This window comes from Balaenoptera acutorostrata, chromosome 12, assembly GCF_949987535.1.
Source record: "Balaenoptera acutorostrata chromosome 12, mBalAcu1.1, whole genome shotgun sequence".
Classification (NCBI taxonomy): Eukaryota; Metazoa; Chordata; class Mammalia; order Artiodactyla; family Balaenopteridae; genus Balaenoptera; species Balaenoptera acutorostrata.
This window is the reverse complement of record NC_080075.1, coordinates 67245878-67268986: the sequence shown is the minus strand read 5'-3', so window position 1 is coordinate 67268986 and position 23109 is coordinate 67245878. Positions and strand designations below refer to the sequence as shown.

The 23109-nt window shown below is 37.9% G+C and overlaps 1 protein-coding gene across 12 annotated transcripts in view; it reads left to right on the top strand.

Annotated features, from left to right (window-relative positions):
• LTBP1 (latent transforming growth factor beta binding protein 1) overlaps positions 1 to 23109 on the top strand; it is a 432848-nt gene that overhangs the window by 394368 nt on the left and 15371 nt on the right. For all 12 annotated transcript variants that reach the window (XM_057557919.1, XM_057557920.1, XM_057557922.1 and 9 more), the window contains 5 exons: positions 3783 to 3959; positions 4666 to 4752; positions 6649 to 6777; positions 7451 to 7591; positions 8584 to 8754. In XM_057557919.1, coding sequence (XP_057413902.1) covers positions 3783 to 3959; positions 4666 to 4752; positions 6649 to 6777; positions 7451 to 7591; positions 8584 to 8754 — 705 coding nt within the window. The remainder of the gene's footprint in view (positions 1 to 3782; positions 3960 to 4665; positions 4753 to 6648; positions 6778 to 7450; positions 7592 to 8583; positions 8755 to 23109) is intronic.

The window sequence follows — 23109 nt, the reverse complement described above, 5'->3', positions numbered from 1 at the left end:
TAAAATATACACATTGCTTTTTATACACAGATGTGAAGCCAACCTCTTAATACATATTGAAAAATCAAATCTGAAAATACTGGAGGTGAAGTAATATATTTCCTAGAAGTCTGTGGCATGAGATATGAAGTATGGCTTATTAATATAATTATTAATTAATTATTATATAATAATAAGAATTAATCATATTAATTATTAATATTAATATTAATTATATATAATTATTATATTATTATTATTATTATAACCTTATTAATAAAATCTTTCTGAAAAATAGAATTCATTCTTTTCTGAGCTTGGCACCTTCTATAACTTTTGATTTGATCTTTTAAAGTTATTTTGTGATAGAAAAATTCCTCCCGTAGCGACAGTGACATAAACTCATAGAGATTTTTTAAACAAATCACATTACATGTCTTTACTGATCAGAGTGTTCGCCCTGTGGAAAAATGCTCTAGGCAGTTAATTATTTAAAGGTTAAGAAGATAGGGAAATTGTAGCTTTTCACAGAATGACCTTTGTGGACCAGTTTTTTTGTTTGTTTGTTTTTGTTTTATTTATTTTTGGCTGTGTTGGGTCTTCGTTTCTGTGCAAGGGCTTCCTCTAGCTGCGGCAAGTGGGAGCCACTCTTCATCGCGGTGCGCGGGCCTCACTATCGTGGCCTTTCGTTGCGGAGCACAGGCTCCAAACGCGCAGGCTCAGTAGTTGTGGCTCACGGGCCTAGTTGCTCTGCGGCATGTGGGATCTTCCCAGGCCAGGGCTGGAACCCGTGTCCCCTGCATTAGCAGGCAGATTCTCAACCACTGCGCCACCAGGGAAGCCCCACCGGACCAGTTTTTTTTTTTAAAGGAATTTGCATCTCTTTCCAAACACGGATGAGGGCCTGACTGACCCTCAATTTCAGCTGTATAAACATTGAAACTTCAAACTGCTTGGAAAGAAAATAAGAGCAAAACTTGTAATAACCAATGTAAAACCTGAATAATACAGTGATATTGATTATTTCCCTTATGCGATCACCTTTGAGTTTCCTTCCAAAGAAAAAAGAAAAAACTATTTTATTTCTGTGAGTATAAAAAAACATGGTAGAAATAATGTTTAAATGTATATGAAGTTTTTGACTCAGAAGCCTGTGGTCTCTAATTACCTATGAATATAGCAGCCTTCATTGAAGTGTTACTGTACAATGTTTCCATCTTGTGATAAAAACTGTGACATATCTACAACTTTGTACAAAGAGAAAAACACTTATTGAGCACTCTTTTAACATCGACTGTAAACCTGATTGGCAAAACTCTAGTTGTGTTGCTGACTTGATTTATATTTCTAAATGCATTCATTAATAACTAACTGTGTTTTAGGCAAACTGAATAAAATGAGTGGAATTGTCCATAGTAATAGTCGGTCAATATATTCACACATATTGGGAGAGAGTTTATAAAATGTTTTACAGGGTTCATGATTGATTTCATATTAATTTAAAATACCTACCCTTCATTTTCCTCAATAATACCCTGTGTAAGAGCTTGGAGCCCCTCCTGAAGGGAATGAACTGGTGATGGTGACCCATTCCATGAAAGCAGGCGAAGCACGTGTCTGTCCCCTGCACACTTGGAAAGCTAGTTGAGACGAGGGATGTGGCAGGTTTTATCCAGTTTCACACACAAGGAAATGATTTAAAACCACTTCATAAACTGCATAGGAATCAGCATTTCAGTTTTTTCCTGGACACTTATTCTAGGTTTGAATTTGTCATTAGCTATTAAGACTTAAGAGTCCAAGCTGAATTCTGTCAAGGGTGAGAGAGTGGCATGGACATATATACACTACCAAATGTAAAATAGATAACTAGTGGGAAGCAGCCGCATAGCACAGGGAGATCAGCTCGGTGCTTTGTGACCACCTAGAGGGGTGGGATAGGGAGAGGGTGGGAAGGAGGGAGACGCAAGAGGGAAGAGATATGGGAACATATGTATATGTATAGCTGATTCACTTTGTTATACAGCAGAAACTAACACACCATTGTAAAGCAATTATACGCCAATAAAGATGTTAAAAAAAAAAAAAAAGGTAGAATAATCTGAGAATTAGCCAGAATCAAGGGTGAGAGGGATCCTTTACATTCTCATTGATATTCTGCATTCTGGGAGTAATATATACGTCGAAGCTTCGTTTGCTTGCTTTTACTGCCATAAGGGGAAAGAAAGGGCAGTAGCTCTTCTGATAGAATTTTATGACCTTACATTTTAAGAACACCTTTGTTATATATTAATCAGGTTTCCACAGTCAGTTTGACCCTACCAAAGTAAATATATAGGAAACTATTATGAGAATAAATCATTAAACTTTCCTAAGAGTATAATGATCTGCCAACTTTTTTTTAAAAGGTAGGTATTGAGATTAAAGTCTTATCCTTACAAGTGTTATCCCCTTGTCCCTATATAGTTTCTTTGGGTTAAGAATCTGTAGATAGCAGTTCTAATGAAAATATTTCATTAGTATTAATCTAAGTAATTGTGACGGCAGTAGTCAGCTTATCTGACATAGCATAAAATTAAAATAAGAAATTCTAACTGGATCATAGGCAGTAATTTGAACTCTATAGCATTTAGTAGGGAAGAGGTTTTTTTTATCATTTTATAAAAGCACAAACTTGGGGCTTCCCTGGTGGCGCAGTTGTTGAGCATCTGCCTGCCAATGCAGGGGACACGGGTTCGAGCCCTGGTCTGGGAGGATCCCACATGCTGCGGGGCAGCTAGGCCCGTGAGCCACAATTACTGAGCCTGCGCGTCTGGAGCTTGTGCTCCGCAACAAGAGAGGCCGCGATAGTGAGAGGCCCGCGCACCGCGATGAAGAGTGGCCCCCACTTGCCGCAACTAGAGGAAGCCCTCGCACAGAAACGAAGACCCAACACAGCCAAACATAAATAAATAAATAAATAATTTTAAAAAAAAAAAGGCACAAACTTGTTTGTAGACTTCAAATCTGATGGAATTAAATCATTTTTAGTATTAACTGAAAGTAGGTGGAGTTGTTCTTATCATTTGTATTCTATCATATCACCTTGACTTTTATCACAGAGGGTTAAACAGACTCTGTTGGAATATATCAGTATATTCTTTAGGACACACTTGAGCTGGGACTAGAACCCAGCCTTGAAATTCTACCCCGAGGCTCAGCTGGCTCTTATTGTTTCATTCAGGATCATATATTTGCAGCACTTTAAGTAGATTTCTAGTAATGAAAGGGTTTTTGTTTTTTAATAGACTCAGGTTGCTGCAGTGTTTTTCTATTTGTCTTCTTCTGCTTTGTACTGTTTAGAAAATTTGGGGGGGCATGGTTATCTCAGTGACCATCTAAGGGTTGAATATTACGTGTGGCCCCATTTCTCTGGTCCAGTGTTGGGGAAAGTTTTCATTGATTTACGCAGGTGTTCTAGCTCAGTAAAGAATGACCCTATGTTTGTCAAGAAAGCAGATATGGAAACTGTACTCACAGCCAAATTTACAAGAATAAAGTAATTGGTTAAGGTAAAAGGAAATGATTTTGACAGATTTAGACTCTTGGGGTGGGTTAGAAATCCACCGAAATTCAGGATTCAGGTGCATTTTTATCTTGAAGTGGAAGCATCCAACACAAGGTGGAAAGCAGCTTTCTGTAGTGAAGTGCCCTTGGCACGTGCGGTCAGTCGTTTTTACCACTGTGTTTTCAGTTCCGTGGTGATACAGGTAGATCTGATGTATCCTGTCAACACTCTTGTTTACTTTCTCTACTCTCTTTAGACTTAGAAGTAGATCAACCCAAAGAAGAAAAGAAAGAGTGCTACTATAATCTAAATGACGCCAGTCTTTGTGACAACGTGCTGGCCCCCAATGTCACCAAACAAGAATGCTGCTGTACCTCTGGTGCTGGGTGGGGAGATAACTGTGAAATTTTCCCCTGCCCGGTCTTGGGGACTGGTAAGAATTAGCTAAGTGCTGTGTTCATACTGGTATTTGTTGTGTGGTGTTCATGGGCCTTGGAATGTTCTCATTTGGGTTATTGAAGCCTTGAAATGGTAACATCTGCTGGTACCTGCCATAGTCAAATTGAAGTGAGATTACCTTAGAGTGGGTTTCATTCAGGGCTGGACCCATACCCTTATCCCACTTCAGTATGAATTCTTAAACTTCTGTCTCTCATAGAATATGCTGTTATAGTGACATTCCATATAATATTTTGGCAGAAAGATAATTCAGTTTTATTCCATTTTTAAGGTAAAACTAATCATTTTTGCTAACAATGACACAGCATTATTCCTAACTGGAGCTTGCATATTTAAGCTAGGATTTTGGATTCTTATTGAAATTTGAAAATACTAGAGACCACAGTAATGGAGAAATAAGTCATAACACACCATAGTACCCATAGCTAAAACATGTGTAAATAATATATGGGTGAACTAGCAAGGTTTTTTGTAAATTATACTTATGAAGTCATTAGGTTTATTTGCACCTAGTCTGTAATTTTTGAGATTGTACTGAATTTATTTGTCTGAATTAGATGACAAGATTTGCCTTAAAGTCTCTGAGTCTGAGAAAGCAAAACTGAATTTAAAACCTACTCATGGAAGATACTTGTTGTTTTTTTTCAACTTTTTTTCCCCCTTTTCTCTCCTGAAATCAGCTGAATTGACTGAAATGTGTCCTAGAGGGAAAGGTTTTGTCCCCACTGGAGAATCCTCTTATGACGTTGATGGCGAGAACTATAAAGGTCAGAATCAAGCAGAAACTAATTTGCAATGTGTGTGCATATTTGACATTCAAGTAAACTTGAATGGCTTGGGTTAGACAGAAGAAGAATTCTTTTCAGCCATGGAAACTAATTACAAAGCCTTGAATCCTACCATTGGAAGAAGGCTCCAATGGACTCTAGGGAGAACCGTGGGTTGGGAGTTAGAACACTTAAGGCTGTATGACAGTGGGACTTCACTTAAGATTCTGAGTTTCCACTTCTGAGATAGGAATAATGTTTCAAAGGTTGTCATGAGGATTAAATGAGATAACATATGTAAAAGTACTTAACACAAAATTCTGTACTTAATAAATTCATTCTTTTATTGTAGAATTATATTAGAAATCATAAGTTAGGACCAATATAAATTTGACCATCATCAGGTTGGCCTTTAATGGTCATCAACAAAGCAAAGATTCTTGCCTTTTTAGAAAGCATCCTACTTTGCTAGGACCATTTACTAATGGCCACAGATTAATAATAAGGAATGGAAAGGAAGAAAGCAAAAGTAGATGTGTGTTTTATATATTTAATGCTATTAGCCTGTAATTCTAAAATAAATGTGCAGCTTTTTAATTTTGGTGAAATTTAAACTACAGATATGAGTATTTCCTCATTAACCACTAACTTTTAACATTTCAGTGATAGAGATATTATGACCTTTTACATACAAAGTGATTATTTTTTCTTTACAGTTTAACATTGAAAACTGTTAAGTGGCTGGAAAACAGACTAAAAACATTTTTATTGTCTATCCATTTTTGCAAACTAGTGTTTTACTAATATGGTATAATTCAGCAGCTGGATAAGAAATTCCATCTGTGTTTTTTTAAATACATCTATGATTTAATTCAGTGAAATAACAAGACTTAGTTCACGAAATGTGTTTAATGGTTTTCAAATTCGCAAATATCATACACTATGTTCTTTCAGAGATGTAGTTAAATTTCACTTTGTGCTATGAAGTGGAGCCCTGATTTCACCGTAAAGTCATCCTCTTTTTTAAAATAAAAATAAATTCCTCTTCACCCTATCTTAGCAGTGCTGTAAATGGTTGGAAGAATATTAGATTTGGATTCAAACAGTCATATATTGTCGACTTGGTTTTGCCGTTTTCCAGCTGTGTAACTTTGAGCAATTTATCTATGGAGTCTCCAGTTTTTTAAATGAGGACTAGACGACATTAGCTTTAAAATGTTAGAAATGATGCTAATAATACTTGCACAAAAGCAATAGATCACACTTTTTGGGAGTATACCGAGTCCTCTGCATGGATCTTCTCATTGAATCCTTTCAATCCTATCGATGTTCCTCTTATCTCCAGTTTACCACTGAGTAAACTGAGGTTTGTGGACAGTAAGCTCTGTAAATTCTGCGGAGGAAAATGGGTCTGCCAGCATTCTTAGCAACTGTGCTTTCATTAGCTCATTATCAAGAAAGAAGACTTCCGTCAAGTTGCATCAAACTCTTCGTGGGAGTTTTCTTCATCTCAACTAGTTAATGGGCCAAAATATACATTTATAGAAAGGCACATGTCTTAAAGGGTATTTTCTTCAGAGAATATTATTGGTGCCATTATGGAACCCAGAGACTATTTCATCAAATACGAGGTAGCATCTCCGCAGCTCTATTTACAAATATACCTTCTCTGATAATGTCTTGGGCATTGCTCCTTAAACAGAGAAGCCTGATTATATTTCTACCTCTGTGAATTAGTCCTAACTTTAAGAATTTGATATTGCTGTGTTTTTAAGACTCTTTGTAATATAAATATTATAATATCTAACTTGCCCAATATTGGTTAGACTCTTCTATTTAACTGAAAAACCCAAAATAACTCCTCTTTCTAAATATTTCTCTGTTTTTCCCCTGTAGATGCAGACGAATGCCTACTTTTTGGACAAGAGATCTGCAAAAATGGCTTCTGTTTGAACACTCAGCCTGGTTATGAATGCTACTGTAAGCAGGGGACATACTATGATCCCGTCAAATTGCAGTGCTTTGGTAAGTTTTAAGAGGCTATAGTGTGATGTGCTATGCAAGTACACGGAAAAAATAAGTAATGCTACATATCAAAACAATTTCTTTGAATCTAAATCATGTGTTGAAAAGATCTGTAAATGTTTTATGGATCTTTTTCTTGAGCAATATTTAAGAAAATAAAAACCCTTCATACTACTATTTGAATAGATTTCAAAGAGTTAATATTCAATGTGGAATTATAATTCAGGTCACTGGTATAACCGAAGTGTTCTTTTGGTCTGGGGAGCCTCCTGTTTCATCACTCATACCATGCACTGAAAGTCATTTTTAAATACTGACCCAGACTTTAATGCCTAAGCAGAAAACCATATACACTAGGCAGAAAAACATAGCAAAAGGAAATAATTTTAAAACTGTCATACAGAGACATTTTATCTTAAATTTCTAAGCGTATCCTGTTCTTAAATGTTTTCTTTCCTTATTTAATGTCAGCAGCTGTAGGGCAATGTTATTTTTCCAATCAATACAACTTAACATTTTTAGAGTTGGAGCTGTTCTCTTTTGGATGATGATGTGTAGCTGATTAAAATGTGGCAGCCCCTGGAATCTGGACTAAATTTAGCAGTGTATTAAGTTTAGTTAAGTGTATGAGTGCAGCTGATTGCTGATTTTCTTTCATTTTTTTTCTCTTAAGATATAGATGAGTGTCAAGACCCCAACAGTTGTATTGATGGCCAGTGCGTTAATACAGAAGGCTCTTATAACTGCTTCTGTACCCACCCGATGGTCCTGGATGCTTCGGAAAAAAGATGTATCCGACCAACTGAATCACATGGTATGTTTGGATATGAGATGCAAGTCTGTGTCCAAATAAATGTCATGAGGTTTTCCTTTTGACTGAAATGTGAGCTGTTGGAAAATTAAAAAATTGATTCCTTGGATATTTTGAAATAATTAAAATGAGATGCTAAGAGAAAGAATAAGATGCATATCATCAATATGTAGGAGATTTAACACCTTGCACATACTGATTTAATGGACAACAGAATACGGAGTGGCTGAACAGCTGGCAGAGCTGTTCCGTGCCTGAGGGTTGATCACATTGAACCATTAAAGGCAACTGAGGAAGTTGTAAGTTGAGGGAAAATAATTAGGTTTGCTTGACTAGACTGGAGGACACAGACGAGGCTGGAGAGAGCAGAGGGCAGAATTCGTCAGATTGGTGGAGGGCTCTGAAGTCCATCGGTAGGAACCCCTGTTCATCCCTGAGAAGGCCGTGTGCCACTGACTGATCAATGGCTTAATTGATCAACGTATCAGCACATTCAGGAGACTGCTTTGGTTGAAATCAATTGAAAAGTAGAAAGGTTCAAATTAAGGACCCTAGGATGAAGTGTCACTAGTTCAGGGCTTCGGCAAATGAAATGGGTGAAAAAGGATGAATCCCAAAACTTTTATGTAGAAAGAAATGGTAGGATTTGACAGAAGAGTAAATGTGAAACATCAAAGACCAGAAGAATAAGGAGTCCATCAGGATTATGAAGTACAGGCAAGATAGTGGAGGGTTTTATGTAATGATGCAAGCTACGGAGGGAAGGATTTAATTGGAACATGATGGGCAGGTTGAATGTCAGCTGATTGGAATGACACCCAGTTGGAGGTGACAGAGGTTTGATCCATGGAAAGACCAGACTGGCTTCAGACTTTTGCTTGGAAGTCACTCTTAGAAACAGGGATGGAAACTCTGAGACTCACTGGCTTCTACCACAGTGTTTATGAAATAGGAGTAACAGTGCAATTGTCATGGAACCGTGTCTTCCCTTTCAGAACAAATTGAAGAAACCGATGTCTACCAAGATCTGTGCTGGGAACATCTGAGTGATGAGTTTGTGTGTAGCCGGCCTCTCGTTGGCAAGCAGACAACATATACTGAGTGCTGCTGTTTGTATGGAGAGGCCTGGGGTATGCAATGCGCCCTCTGCCCCATGAAAAATTCAGGTGAGCTTCTACCTAGTTCCTTCTATTGCAGGCCTTTGGAAAGATCCTTTGGAGCCTGACAATTCTCTTTTACTTATACATCTTCACCTTCACTCCTGATATCTTACTTTCATCAGAGGGGTGTGTGTGTGCACGTGTGTGCGTGTTTAGGGAGTGGAAGAGCAGGCTTGCATAACATCTGGCTCCTGGTTTACCTCCAATCCAGACTTTGTCCTTAATTTTTGAAACCCTCATTCCATTTCCCCGAAGAATGATAAATAACCCAAAGAAATATAATGCATCTTAGCAGTTGGTGGCATAGGTCTTTAGAGTTTATATTTCCTGATACTTTTTTTTTTTCCTACAGTCCTTCTCATTTCTAACAGTTTCTACTTAGAGCAAAAAGTATTAATGTAGACAGTATAGGTCAAAGCCCAAGTTTTTATGTCAACCCCTTTGTGGGAGAGATCACAGAAGGGTTAGAACCATAAAGGAAGAGAGTAGAAAGTCAGTAAAATGTACTTGAACAAATCTCCTTGACTTTCAAGTTTTAGACCTGGGGTTAAAACCTTTGGTCAAATGGAAAAAAAAAAAATGGGACTGGCTAAGCTCTCAGTTTCCTCCCCTCTCCTCGTGTGGGAGGAGGGCTGGAAGGTGCTGACTCTTGGCTCCCAGGCTGGGCTACTTGGTAACTGTTGGGTTCTGCGCTGATTGCTTATTTCTCTTCTTGACGCTGCAGCTACTTACTGCCTGTTAAAGGAAAGCACTTGAAAGTGTTCAGTATAGCATTTTGTCTTTGACTATAGAATCGATTTGTTAAAGCTGGAAAAATACTGTGTGGATATACAGTGAAAGAGTTTATAATGAACAAATTCTCAGAATGGCCAAGAGGGGAAGAATTGCTTGAAAAGAGGAACTGCATTAATTTTTAGTTAATTAGAATGTAATCTTCAAGATATTTAATAATAGATTAGCTCTTTAGCTTGGAAATAACTTAAACCAATGTAGCACAAAAAAGAAAGTAATTTGAAATGCCGTAGAAGGAAAAGGAACAGCAAAGGATGAAGAGCAACCTCTTAAAGATATAGATGGTAATGATAGTAGCCCAGAAATGGAAAGAGGATGGGTTCTGGGGCCAGAAAATCTGGATCTGGAATTCAGAACTGCCCACAGCAGCTGCGTGACTTGGGGAAAAAGAACCTCACCCAATGCAGCTCATTAATGGAAGCATCTATCTTGTTGGGTTGCTGTGAGAACTGGGAGGGTGTAGATAGGGCAGGAACACAAGGAGTATGGTGTATTATTAGCATTACTGTAGCCTCTGTCCCTAGAGGCAATTGCCACAAGGAGAAGAAGGTGGAATCTTAAGGAAGTGACTGTAATACATATGACTTGAGTCATCTTCTCACGATGCTTGAATACCTCAAACCTTTCTACTTAGGCAGTGTTTTTATTGTTTAATTTTTTTAAAAAATATATCCTTCTTCTGAAGAATTAATCAAAGAGGTTATGTCCCCCTCCATCTACCCCATCACAGCTGAACTCTGCTCCCTGAAGATCCGATCCTTGAAGATGTTCACTCTTTTTTTTTAATTTAAGTACAGTGTTGATGTACCATATGTTGCAGGTGTACAATATAATTATTCACAATGTTTAAAGGTTATACTCCATTTATAGTTATTGTGAAATACTGGCTATATTCCCCATGTTGTACAATATATCCTTATAACTTATTTTATACCTAATAGCTTGTACCTCTGAAGATGTTCACTCTTAACAGTTGGTTTTAATTATCCAAGTCTTTTTTCAATACATTAATTATTGTTGTATTTTTAATCCATATTAGTTATTATATATTTATATTTAAGAGAATATTTAAAGCTGAAATCCATATCATCGATCTGAGGCACATGTTTTTTGATTTACTCTTTAGCATCTCTGAAATTGGGGGTATCTTATAATTGATGGTATCTATTAATGGCCACAGCGATTTTCTCACATTTTAGTGTCTGTTATATCAGGATGTATTTTGCAATCTAGGGTATCTTAGACCTGGTGAAAGATGGTAACTTTTAAATGGCTGCACAGACTCTGTTTTATGGATATACAGGCATACCTTGGAGATATTATGGGTTCAGTTCCAGACCACCACAATAAAGTGAATATTGCAGTAAAGCAAGTCACCCAAATTTTTTGGTTTCCCAGGGCATATAAAAGTTAAATTTACACTGTACAGTGTTTATGTCTGTTAAGTATGCTATAGCATTATGTCTTAAAAAATATACATGATAATTAAAAGTACTGTATTGCTAAAAAATGCTAACCATCTTCTGAGCTTTCAGCAAGTCATCTTTTGGTTGGTGGAGGGTCTTGCCTCGCTGTTGGCGGCTGCTGACTGATCAGGGAGGTGATTGCTGGGGATGGGGGTGACTGTGGTAATTTCTTAAAAAAAGCCAACAGTGAAGTTTGCCACCTCAATTGATTCTGCCTTGACAAACGATTTCTCTGCGGTATGCAATGCTGTTTAATAGCATTTTCCCTAGAGTAGAACTTCCTTCAGAATTCAAGTCAGTCCTCTCAACCCCTGCTGCTGCTTTCTCAGTTAGTTTTATGTAATATTCTAAATCCTTTGTTTCAACAGTTAAGTTTCCTGTCTCATATGGGTGGGGTTTGTGGCACCCTACAACAATTACAATAGTAACATCAAAGATCACTAATACCATAACAAACATAGTAATAGTGGTAAAGTTTGAAATATTGTGAGAATTTCCAAAATGTGACACAGACAGGAAGTGAGCAAATGTGGTTGGAAATATGGTGCAATAGACTTGCTTGATGCAAGGCTGCCACGAGCCTTCAATTTGTTAAAAAAAAAAAAACAACAACACAGTAAAGCGAAGCGCAGTAAAACAAGGTATGTCTGTACCATGGTTTATTTAATCACCTCCAGCACTGGACATTTGGGCTGTCTGTCTCCCCCAACCCCTGCCCTTCCCCAGTCTTGATTTTCCTATTATAAACAATGCTGCAATGAACCTTCATGTATGTATCTTATATATAGCTGTGGAAGTGTCTTGATAAGAAAATTCGTACAAATGAAAATCCTATACCATTATTACTCTCCAAAAAATACAGGACAGATTTACACTCACATTGACAGTGTTTGAAATTCCTTTTCCTCATACCCTTTTACCACTAGATATTCTCAGTCTTTAAAATTGTTATCATATGGGTAAGAAGGGTATCTTATATGCGTCTCCCTATTTCTAGGGAATTGGAGCATCTTTTCCTTGTTTATAGATGATTTGTATTTCTTTGTCAGTGAATTATATCCTTTGCCCATTTCTTTGGTTGGACTTTGTGTCTTTTTCTTGCTGATTTGTAGGAGCGTTGTGCATATTCTGTCCACAACCCCAACATTTGGGTTATGGAAACTTCTTTATGAAAGGTTCTGCATGTATTTTCATTTTATTCTGTCCCTGTCCTGATCCTGTGATATTAAGTATTTACTGCATGAAAATCTGATGAGCTAGTTGCCTTTGCAAATCAAATCTAATTGACTAAGTTTTTAAAAGAATATTCAAGTTATTTTGGTGTTAGAAATGAATTTTAGAATATTGCATCAATTATTTGTAACTGAGACTTTACAAAACAAAATTTTAAATGTAAATTCAAACAAATCCATGTGAACAAATATATACTGTATAATATTTTTAGGAAAGTATGGGGTATGAGGAAATAGTGGTACCACATGCCAAATTTAAAAAAAAAATGTTTAGTATCTTTGCTGCACTCTTTCTAGCTTATATATGCACAGTACTGGTGATAAATTTTCCGAAAAGAATCACTAGTCTATAGTCAGCCAAATCCTCAAAAATCAGTGATTTTCAGTCTTTTATTTTTTTAGAAAAAGGTAGTCTTTTGTCAACTGAATTATTATTTTAACTTCCAATATATATAAATTCTTTAACATCAAAGATGCTGGAGCTACTGGTAGGGAGAACAACTAGTTAGGCTCTCGAGGTATCTGTGAAGGACCCCAGGGTTCCAGGGAACACGTATTGAAAAACACTATTCTGTTTCTGTTGGAGTATAGGAAGTAGTTAGACATCCCAGAAGGAGTATTTATTTTATACCCTTGAAATTATGGGCCTTGAACTAGACTTAGGGATACTGTACCCTGAATCCAGGGAGAAGCCCACGGCAAAGTTAAGCAATTTTTCCAGAGGCCCTGTGATTAGCTGGCATTTCCTTGAGTGGTACGTGATGTTCTGGTCATATCTACACCAAACCATCTCCCGTTGAGCATGTTTCTGCCGGAGTATAGCAAGCAAGAAGAGCCAGAGCAGAGGGGTTTAGCACATGGACTCTGGAGCCAGGTTGCCTGGGTGGGAATCCTGGTTTGGCAACTTTCTCTCTACACAGCCTTGTTCCTTTGTCCCTCTGTGCCTTAGTTTCCTCACACGAAACTAGTATCACCTGCCTCACAGGGTTGTTGTAAGGATCAGTTACACTTAGCATAGTGCTTGACACATAGTAAGCATTAGAAGGTTGTAGCACCTCATGCTACTGCTGCCGGGTGAGTCAGATCAAATGCATTTTCAAATGTAACTGAAATCTAAGGTTCTTATGAAATACACACTTACCTAATAGCATCTGAACATGAATTAAGAAATTAAGGATAGAGAAATGCAGAAATAATTGTCCTCTTATAAAACTTTCTCTTCTAGACCACTGCTTCATAAACATTAATGGGCATGTCAATTACCTGGTGATGTTATTAAAAAAAAAAAAAAAGATTCTGGTTTCTAGGTGGAGGTGGGTGGGCAGGATTCTGCATTCTTAAGAACCAATGCAATGCTGCTGCTGGGTCTCGGACCACACTAGCAAGGTTCTAGAGACACCTAGCAGCATTCCACCTGGTTTTGTTAAAACCGACTTTAATGCCGTTTTTAATTTTTCGTAGAGGAAGCAGAGAATGTGTGAATTTTAGAACTGATTTGCTCATTCTGCCATTGAGCCTTTTAAATGTTGCTTTTCAGGAATACATGATAGTTGAGAAAGGACCATATTGTCTATTTGTTAATGAAAGCACTGGATGAATTCCAGCCTGTCAGGCACTGAACCTTCCAGTTTCCCTAGGAGTGCAGCACTGCTTTGGGGAACAATTAGTTACTGATGGAAACAGTGCTGGAGGAATTTAAGTAATAAATCGCAGTGCTTGTCATCAGCTTTGAGCATTAAAGTGCAGTGTAAAGTAAAGCTTTGGCTCCAAAACAGGCTTTCACACTTCTGGTCCAATAGGTTATGGGCACTAATTCTCACTAAGGCAGCAACTGCATCTGAGAATACTGGTAGTTGGAGGAGGTAGGAGTGGCTCCTGAAATAGTGTTCTCTGAAGTTAGATGGCAACTTGCAGATTGGTACCACATGCAGGGTGAGTGAGTGGAGGGTGATGGATCCTGTCAGGGTAACTTTACATGAGAAGAATTGCCTAGTTGTACCATTCAGTACATTTCTGGAGCTGCTTGGGGCTCCCATTTTAATCCTCAGCTAAAGTCTGGAAGGCCAGACACCAGGCATTAGGAGAAGGTTTCAGATGGTTAAGGGAGGCCCGGCAGGGAGTTTGTTGAAGTGGTCGTGTCCTGACATCCTCCCCCTCCTCAGCCTCTGGAGTTTCTCTTATTCCTGCCCCATCATCCTCTTCTTCTCCTGCCCCTCTCAATACCCTCTAATCCCGCCTGTTCTTAAAATGTTTTTTTTTTTTTCCCCTTGGTTTGGGGGGAGTGGCTGAACTGCTTTGGGAGGACCATCAAATTTGGGCTCTTTATCATGATATCTTGGCCAGCCTCTGAGAGAAAAAGCTATTCGAAAAACCAAGTCAGGAAAGACAAACCACTGTGTCCATATTTTGAACGACAGAGGGTGGTCATTGTTTGATCTTTCTGGAAATTTTCAGTGCCATGCTAGAAGGAAGTCATGAACTCTCAAATCTGGAGTTTATTGAATACGAGTTTTATGTAGCTTGGTTTTTCTGGGTCTCCACCTGAGTAAAAAATGATGGTAGCTGACGTGTGTGTAGCACAATGCCAGGCACCGTTCAAGAGGCTTACCCTCAATTAAGATATTTAATTCTCCAAGCCATCCTATGAGGTAAGTATATAATTACCTCCTTTTGGTGGGAGAGGAACTGAGACACAGAAGATTACCATCTGTGGTCAGATACCAGGAAGTGGCAGATTCAAATCCAGGCATCCGTGCTATCAGTCACTTAAGTGTTACCCCAGTCCCTATCTCCCCAAGGTCTCAAAGCACATCTTAGATAAATAGTGTCACTTAGAATATAAAAGTAACAAAGTGAAAAATTAAAGATGAGATTTTTTTTTCAATTTCCTCATGCGTTGTGTGCTGAGAAACTCTACAGCCTTAGAGCCAGTCAGTAAGCTTAGCCAACTTAGACTCTGTATCAGAGTCAAGCACACGGTGGCCATAATAGATAACAATACATACTTGATGAATTAATGGATTAAAGCAAGTCAGTAATTCTCAGTGAATTAAACTGTTGCTGATGCCTAGCACATAGATAAAATGAACTTTTAATGTTTTTATTTATTGCTACTCTTAAAAGTATAAACTCAAAATTTTCTGGAAAAATGTACCTATGGGTTACAAGATATGTAGGGTGCTATTATCTCATGGAAATAAAAACCTATTGACCTGCAAATGAAAGAAAATTAGACACATTTGAACACTGGAATCTAAAGTACCCAGGGATCCCGGTGTCTGTGGTTATCTTGTTAAAATAATTAGACTTCTGTTAAGTAACTTATTAAAATAATTAGACTTATTGTGAACAAACTGAACATAAAGAATTGATAAAGTCTTGATCTAAAACGTAGAAGTTAAGAAATTTTGAGGGGAGACTTAGTGTGTTGAGAGATTGCCACCTATTGGTTGATACAGTGTACTGCACCACAGGTGTTTTAACCTCTGAAGTACTAGGTGCAGGTCAGGCATAGAAAGGTCACAGTGGGGTTAAAAAAAAAAAAAAAGAAACCTCCAAGGAGACTGAAGTGCCACAAAAGAAACTGGCAAATGCTTAAAATGTTTTGTGAAACACTGCTATTGATCAAACTGCGGAGGCATGGGTCCTCTCAGTTTTGCTCACAGAGCAATTCGAAGATATAGGTATATAGATAGATTTGATTAGAAAACTCTGGTTGTGGGAATAGAGATTATCCTTGTACTTGAATGCCAGGAAGAAAAATATAATCATTACAGCATAGGAAAAATTTGAAATCAATTCTGTCAGTAAAGAATTTTATAGATCGTAATATAGATTTATGTCTAATTCTTATTTTTAAAAAAGTCAAATAACAACATGTTTAGGAAACTATTATATTCAAGGTGCAGTTAGTAAGAACCGTGTCTGAAATGCAGTCTAAATTACTTATAGTTTGCCTGTCTTCAGTTTCAGTTAAATTATCTACGTATTCCTTCATTTCATTTTTTACTTGAACCACCTACAAGGCAACATCTAGGCAATAAATTTTGGAGCAGACGTACAGTCTGTATTTACAGGAAATGTAAAATTCTGTAGAACTGACATGATATAAAATTATGTTGTATTGCTAAATTAGAAGTTCATTCCTCAATATTGCTCATTCAGATGTACAGATAACATCCTTATGTAATAAATCCATCATCTCCTGCGACACACTATTTTTTAATACTTCCTAGTAACTTATCTACCCCGTTTTTTCATATGGTTTTGCAAGAGTGAAAGAATCTGGAATCTGTCTTTGAACAGTTAAGCTAGTGATTTCTTTCCTATCTGTGCATGGCTCTTACATGTTCCCAAAGATCTGAGTGTAAGAAGTTTCATAATACCCTTGGAGGTGTGAAGGAAGACAGGGATTTGACTCATGGACTAAACTTGAAAAAATATTGTAATTGGGCAGTGGTTGCAAAAGGCCTTTCAGCCGTCACAGTTTAAAGCCTTTTCCAAGAACTGTGTTTCCAAAGAATGTTAATAATAACTCTGGAACATCCTACATGTGAGGCACAGTGAGTGGTCACCGCCTTTGGTTTGGGCAGCCCAGGGATCTCGTTCTGCTTTTGGCACTGCTTCTGTCAATTGCACTGGGCGAGTTACTTCAGTTTCCTATATCCGAAGTTGAGAACTCTTTTGAGGTTATGGTAATTAATACTCTGTAAGTATGAAAGCATTTATCATCGTGATCATAGATCCTGACTATTATGATCAAAGAAAGTGCAGCTGTTAATAAGCTAAAGTGGAGAATTTAAATCAAACTGGAAAGATATAAAAGGCCTCCTAAATTGAGTGGCCCCCATATGTGTACACTGTATATACAGAGAGAATACTCTCAGAGGTAAGTGGTCCAGTTCTTTGGGACAGAATTCTTGGTATCCTTGGAACTAGACTGAATTGGATACCATATGGAAGGGCAAGTAAGCAATTTATTGAAAAGATTCTTTGTATTAATTTAGAAGGCTACCCCTCACTTTCCCGAAAAGGGTGAAAGTACTTTTCTCACTATAAAAGGCTTATTGCAAAGTAAAATTTAGTAGTGTATTATGCACATAGAGCCTTGGTATTAAATGTGATCATTACGTTAGTTTCTTCACTTGTAAAATGGTAGTAGCAACATCTTCCTAACGCTTGTTTGAGGGTTAAAAATGTGCTAATGCATGTTAGATGCTTGGCATACAGTAAATGCTTCATAGGTGTTAGCGATGATTATAGATCAAATCTTGTTCCAGGATATGAGTTGAGCTGATGATTATTCCCCATTGTTACCTTACTATACCGTGCTAGAAGTCTCTTTGAAAGTAAGCAAGAGTCAAAGACGATGAGGGGCAGGTGAGAGTTTGGGGACTAACGCAGAGCCAGATAATCTCTGCAGCCCCTGCGAGAAGCTGCTGCTTCCGTGCCCCTCGAGGCTCCCAGGCTACCAGTGTGAGTTATTATATAATGTCTGAGAGAGGCCTTGTGCCTGGAAAAGACCATTCAGGGTTGGGTTTTAAATGAACATTCAGTGTATCCAGTTTATCAATGTTAAAACCTGGACTTACCTAAGAATTTAAGTTCAACGTAAACATTTTGTCCTTCTGTTTATAAGTCCAATATTTTTATATAAAATAAGATCAAGTTTTATTTTGTGATTAATGTTTATATAGCTCAAAGAACAGATTAAACTTTCCTTGAGAGTTATTTCTATATCAAAACTCTGTTAATTAAGTCTCTAACACTTTGGCCTCTGATTTATAAATTTTATGTATTTGATTTTATCTCATGCATTTTATATACCTGAAAGGGCAGCCTCCAATCCTAATAAGCATTTTCTTCTTAGGTATTTAAGCAGCTCTTATCAATCTAATAAATCAAACTGAAAATGCAACAAATTGAATTCCCTAATGAATCTAAATACTTACTGACCTAATAGAGTTCTGTGAATTCTCATGTAATATAAAATCCTAGATATTTCAAATTGAAATCACAAGGCCCATCAGATTATCTAGTATATGGTTCTCTTAAACATTATAGACATATTAAATAACAACAACAAAAAAACCCTTACTCTAAAACTTTCGCAGTAAAGTAGTAATATTCTAAACTTAATGTATGTCATTATCTGTGTAGCAGAATTACCATCTTAGGCCAGCTGAGGTTACTGGGTAGAAAAATTCATGACTGTGATTGTCAGTTATTAGAGAATTAAGACCAGGACATGGGATGTGTATACTCACAGTGTGAGTCTAAGTAGCCATGTGTGACATGCAGAGCACATTCTGTAGTTTCCATGCTAACAGGGGACCCCACGTGTTCCTAACGTGTAGTTTTTATAAGCAATACCTTCCATTGCAGTGACTCTCAAGGGAATAATAGGGCAGATATAATTAATAAAAGCTTTTCTCTAACTACATATAACTCCCCTCAAGAATCAGGTACCTTCTGCTAAAGGTATGTGCTCACCTTATTGAAATTCTCTACCACACAAATGACAAACTTCCCCTGACCCAGTAAAGAAGGTTTGGGGCAATAGTCAGGGTTCTCCAGAAAAACAGAACCAATAGGAGAGAGAGAAAGAGAGAAAGATTGATTGATTGATTGATTGATTGATTGAGTCATTGATTTGTTTTAAGGAATTGGTTCATGTGATTATAGAAGCTGGTAAATTCAAAATCCCTAGGGTGGCCTGATGTTGTGGAGGCCCAGGGAAAGCTGAGGTTCCAGGTCAAAAGCCATCAGCCAGAAAGAGCCAGTTTTGTAGATGAAGTCTGAAGTCCAAAGGCAGTTGGGCAGTGGGCAGTGGAATTCTCTTTCTCAGAGGAGGGCCAGTCTTTCTGTTCTAATCAAGCCATCAACCCATTGAAGGAGGCCCACCCACATTATGGAGGGTAATTTGATTTACTCAGATCCACCAATGTAAATGTTAATCCCATCCAGAAACACCCAAAATAATGTTTGGCCAACTTCATCTGGGCACTCCGTGGCCTAGCCTAGTTGACACATGATATTAGCCATCGCAACTGGGATTGAAAAAAAGGTTGAGAACCAGTTAAAGAAAATGTTTGCATTTTGTAGAGCTTCTCCAGCTCCCACTACCATCCTGTACAAACACACACTTAAGCAAGGGCCTTTATTTTCAGTTGGGAGTGAAATGTCGTCTTCTCCTTCCCCAGATGTACACTGGAAAAGGGCAGGGAGGAGGTGGGATACTGAACACTCAATCAGGAACCCCGGCTGGACAGGGCTTTTATGGCAGGTCAGGGAAAACCAGGAAAGAGATACAGGACTTGTGGAAGGGAGTGAATAAACAGGAATGAATGACACAAAGGCCAGGCACAAACAGAGGGACTGCATGAGAGGAAGAACACTAGAAATGAAGCCAAAATGTGGATTCTTAAAACAGCATTGTCTTGGGCAGGTGCTTTAAAGGAAGAGAAAGCAATGGGCAAGTAAGCCATGTTCAGGTTATGACCATATTGCAGTCATATTAGGAAACATGGTTTGTCTCAGGGTAAGGAAAGCGAAAAAGGAAAATAAAAAAAACTCTCATAAAGGGGAAAACTTACTCCATTTCCTGCTAAACTGTTGGTGACAAGACCTTGGGAGGAGTGTCCTGGAACTGGGCTGCAGTTCCCAAACCCAATTCCCTGGAGTTGGTGTGAGTCAGCGAGGGTTTGGGATGCCAGCTAGGGAGGACCAGCACGCTGGTTGAAGCTGTTGTCTCAGTGGCCTCAACAACTATTATAGAACAGCTAAATGTGAGGGGAATTTGATGGAAAGATGGAAAGTTGGTGATAAGAACACTTCTGAAATTTTAGTTTGTGTACGATTTGGACTTTGGGGTATCAATTTTATTCAAGGCTTATTTTCTTAATAGCTATACTACATCGAAGTGCTAAGAAGGTATTTGGCCATGCTCTGTTATTGAAAATATTCTGACTGGAGAATAACTTGCATTATTATTATAATCATACCTATCTATTAGAATCTTTCTAATGTAAAGCCAAAGTAGAGAAATTAAGATATGCATGTAAAATGAACCATCAGATCACAAAAAGCAGCACTTTTATTTTTCATTAACAAGCAATCTAATTGGTCTTAAATTTTTAGCAGTTTAAACTTTCTACCTTGAAATCAGACATTATGAATAGGCATTCGATTTTCTAGAAATGCCTTTTTGGTGTCGATTTGCTCTTTAGTGAAAATTTTACTTTCATGTATTTTAAATAAATTTTGCCGATAGGATTTTTTTCTCTTCATTGATAGTTGAAATGTACTCTAAGAAAATGAACTGTGCTGAGTGGGACTATGAAAAATATCACTGTATGTAATTGCTTAAAGCCCTGTTCTGCGTTTGAGGTTTTGAAATCAAATAATGTTGTATTTATTTTGACCTTTTCCTAATTGACTTTACAAGACAACTCTGGCTGGAAAAAAGCCACTGGTTGCCCATGTCTTTTATATGCTGACCTCATGGGTAGAGCAGGCACACCTGGCAGAGGAAGGGTGAGGGAAAGTTTATCTCCTCTCCCTTCATGCAGCAGACAGACTGTACCTCTTATGACTGGGAGGAAAGCGTCTAGGAAGTGCTTAGGAAGCGTGTTGGCATAAATCTGCAAGGAGCAGAAACTAGGATGATAATTATTTTGCTCAACATCAGTAGCCAGTGTCTTAAGAAGCAAATTACAAAAGATTAGCTCATTGGAAGGCTTCCGGGCACAACAAGGCCTTCTTTTATGCTTGCTTCTGAGCTTCAAGTCTCAGTGGCAAGCAGAGCTGTTATGAATAGCTGTGTTGGTTGTGCACTGTTCAACCCTAGAAGTTGCCATTCACATCATAATCTTTCAGTGCCTACCGAGGTAGCCAAATAAATCACTGCCAGAGAGAAGAGTTACTAGGACTGTATCTGATTCTGAATAGATCCAGAGGGGAAGGTAAGAAGAGAGTTACTTCACATTAAGATAAATAGCAATATATGAGCAAATCATAAAACAGAGTTACAGATCTTAAAACAGTTCAGTTTTGCTTTGCAGCTTTAGCTTATTGCCTATAATTAAATGGGATACATATTTATGAATAATCTATTAATTATGTTTAGCAGTACTTTAATATTGCATTAATTACCTAGAACTTGCTCTTCAAATGATGATCCAGTAGTACGTCTTTATTTCATAACCTTGAGGTCTATACTTCTGAATATTCATCAAGAGAGTTTTGAGGGCTTCCCTGGTGGCGCAGTGGTTGAGAATCTGCCTGCTAATGCAGGGGACACGGGTTCGAGCCCTGGTCTGGGAAGATCCCACATGCCGCGGAGCGGCTGGGCCCGTGAGCCACAATTGCTGAGCCTGCGCGTCTGGAGCCTGTGCCCCGCGACGGGAGGGGCCGCGATAGAGAAAGGCCCGCGCACCGCGATGAAGAGCGGTCCCCGCACCGCGATGAAGAGTGGCCCCCGCTTGCCGCAACTGGAGAAAGCCCTCGCACGAACCGAAGACCCAACACAGCCAAAAATAAATAAATAAATAAATAAGAAAATCCTTTAAAAAAAAAAAAGAGAGTTTTGAACAGCTTCAAAACTTAAGATACAGTTATTTTTACCCTTAGATTTTAATAATTTAGTTTTATTAAAAGAAAACAATATTTTGAAAATTTATCCTGACTTGACCTTTGAAATATCATTAAATTTCTCTGGACTTCAGTTTCCTCAGCAGGAAAATGAATGAGGTTAGACTGTCCATGGTTACTTACAGTGCATTCAATTCCATGATTGTCAGTCATCTGGAAACACCCGTGTGAGCACCACCTGAAGACAATAGCGCCATCTGGTGGTGATTACCTCATATTATAGCCCACAAGTTTCAGTGACAGATTGTCTTCCCAATATTTTGCAGCCTAACAGTAAAAATGTCTGCTTAGAATTGTAGAATGTGTAAGCTAGAAAGGACCTTAGAGATCAACTAGTCTTGTTTTCTCATTTTACCAATTAAAAGTAGAAAGGTTAGATGAATACCAGACTTCAAAGAATACATTTTTTTGTTTCTCTTGACTTGTTTTTTAATTGAGGTTAAATTCACATGACATAAAGTTAAGCATTTTATAGTGAATAATTCAGTGGCATTTAGTATATTACGTATGTTGTACAACATCCTCTTTAATCTTAAGCACATGTGTAGCTCAAATTTTAAAATAATTCTTACTTGATTCATGCAAAAAACATAACAGAAAAAACAAAATGTATTCCTTCCATATAATATTTATTTTTCCTAATTGTTGACTTCTCAGATTGTCACTTCAGAGTGGTACTTAACGAGTAGGAAAGCAGGAAATGAAACAGTTTATCTGTCCTTCCAGTTGGAAAAATATGAAGTAGATCAGCTTAGAAAATTAACATGTTGAACTTTCCTCCTATTTGCCTGTTCATTGTATTGTCCAGTCTTGTCTCTTATCGAATATTAGAAGTTACTTCATTCCTAATTTCCTCTGAGATTGCCTGAATGCAAGACTTAATGTTTTATTCCCAAAGCCCTGTTTACTTAGAAATAGGGGAAACCTTTCATGCAGTCCTTCCTGAGAAATTCATGTTATCAATCATTATTTTAAGGTTTTCATGTGTGGCATAATTTAATGCTGTTACAAGTCTATAAATTTTAAATCCAGGTTTTAGAAATGGATTTCTAAATGGAACCTCCATTGTTTTGGCATTCACACCCAACAAATCTCTCTCTCCAGTTGTAGTCTGGCTACGTAAACAGCAGTGTGATGGAAAATGCTGGGAGTGACTGAACTTGGAAAGGGCAGCATTAGGTGATGGTTGGGGGTGAGGGAACTTGATTGGTCTACAGCCT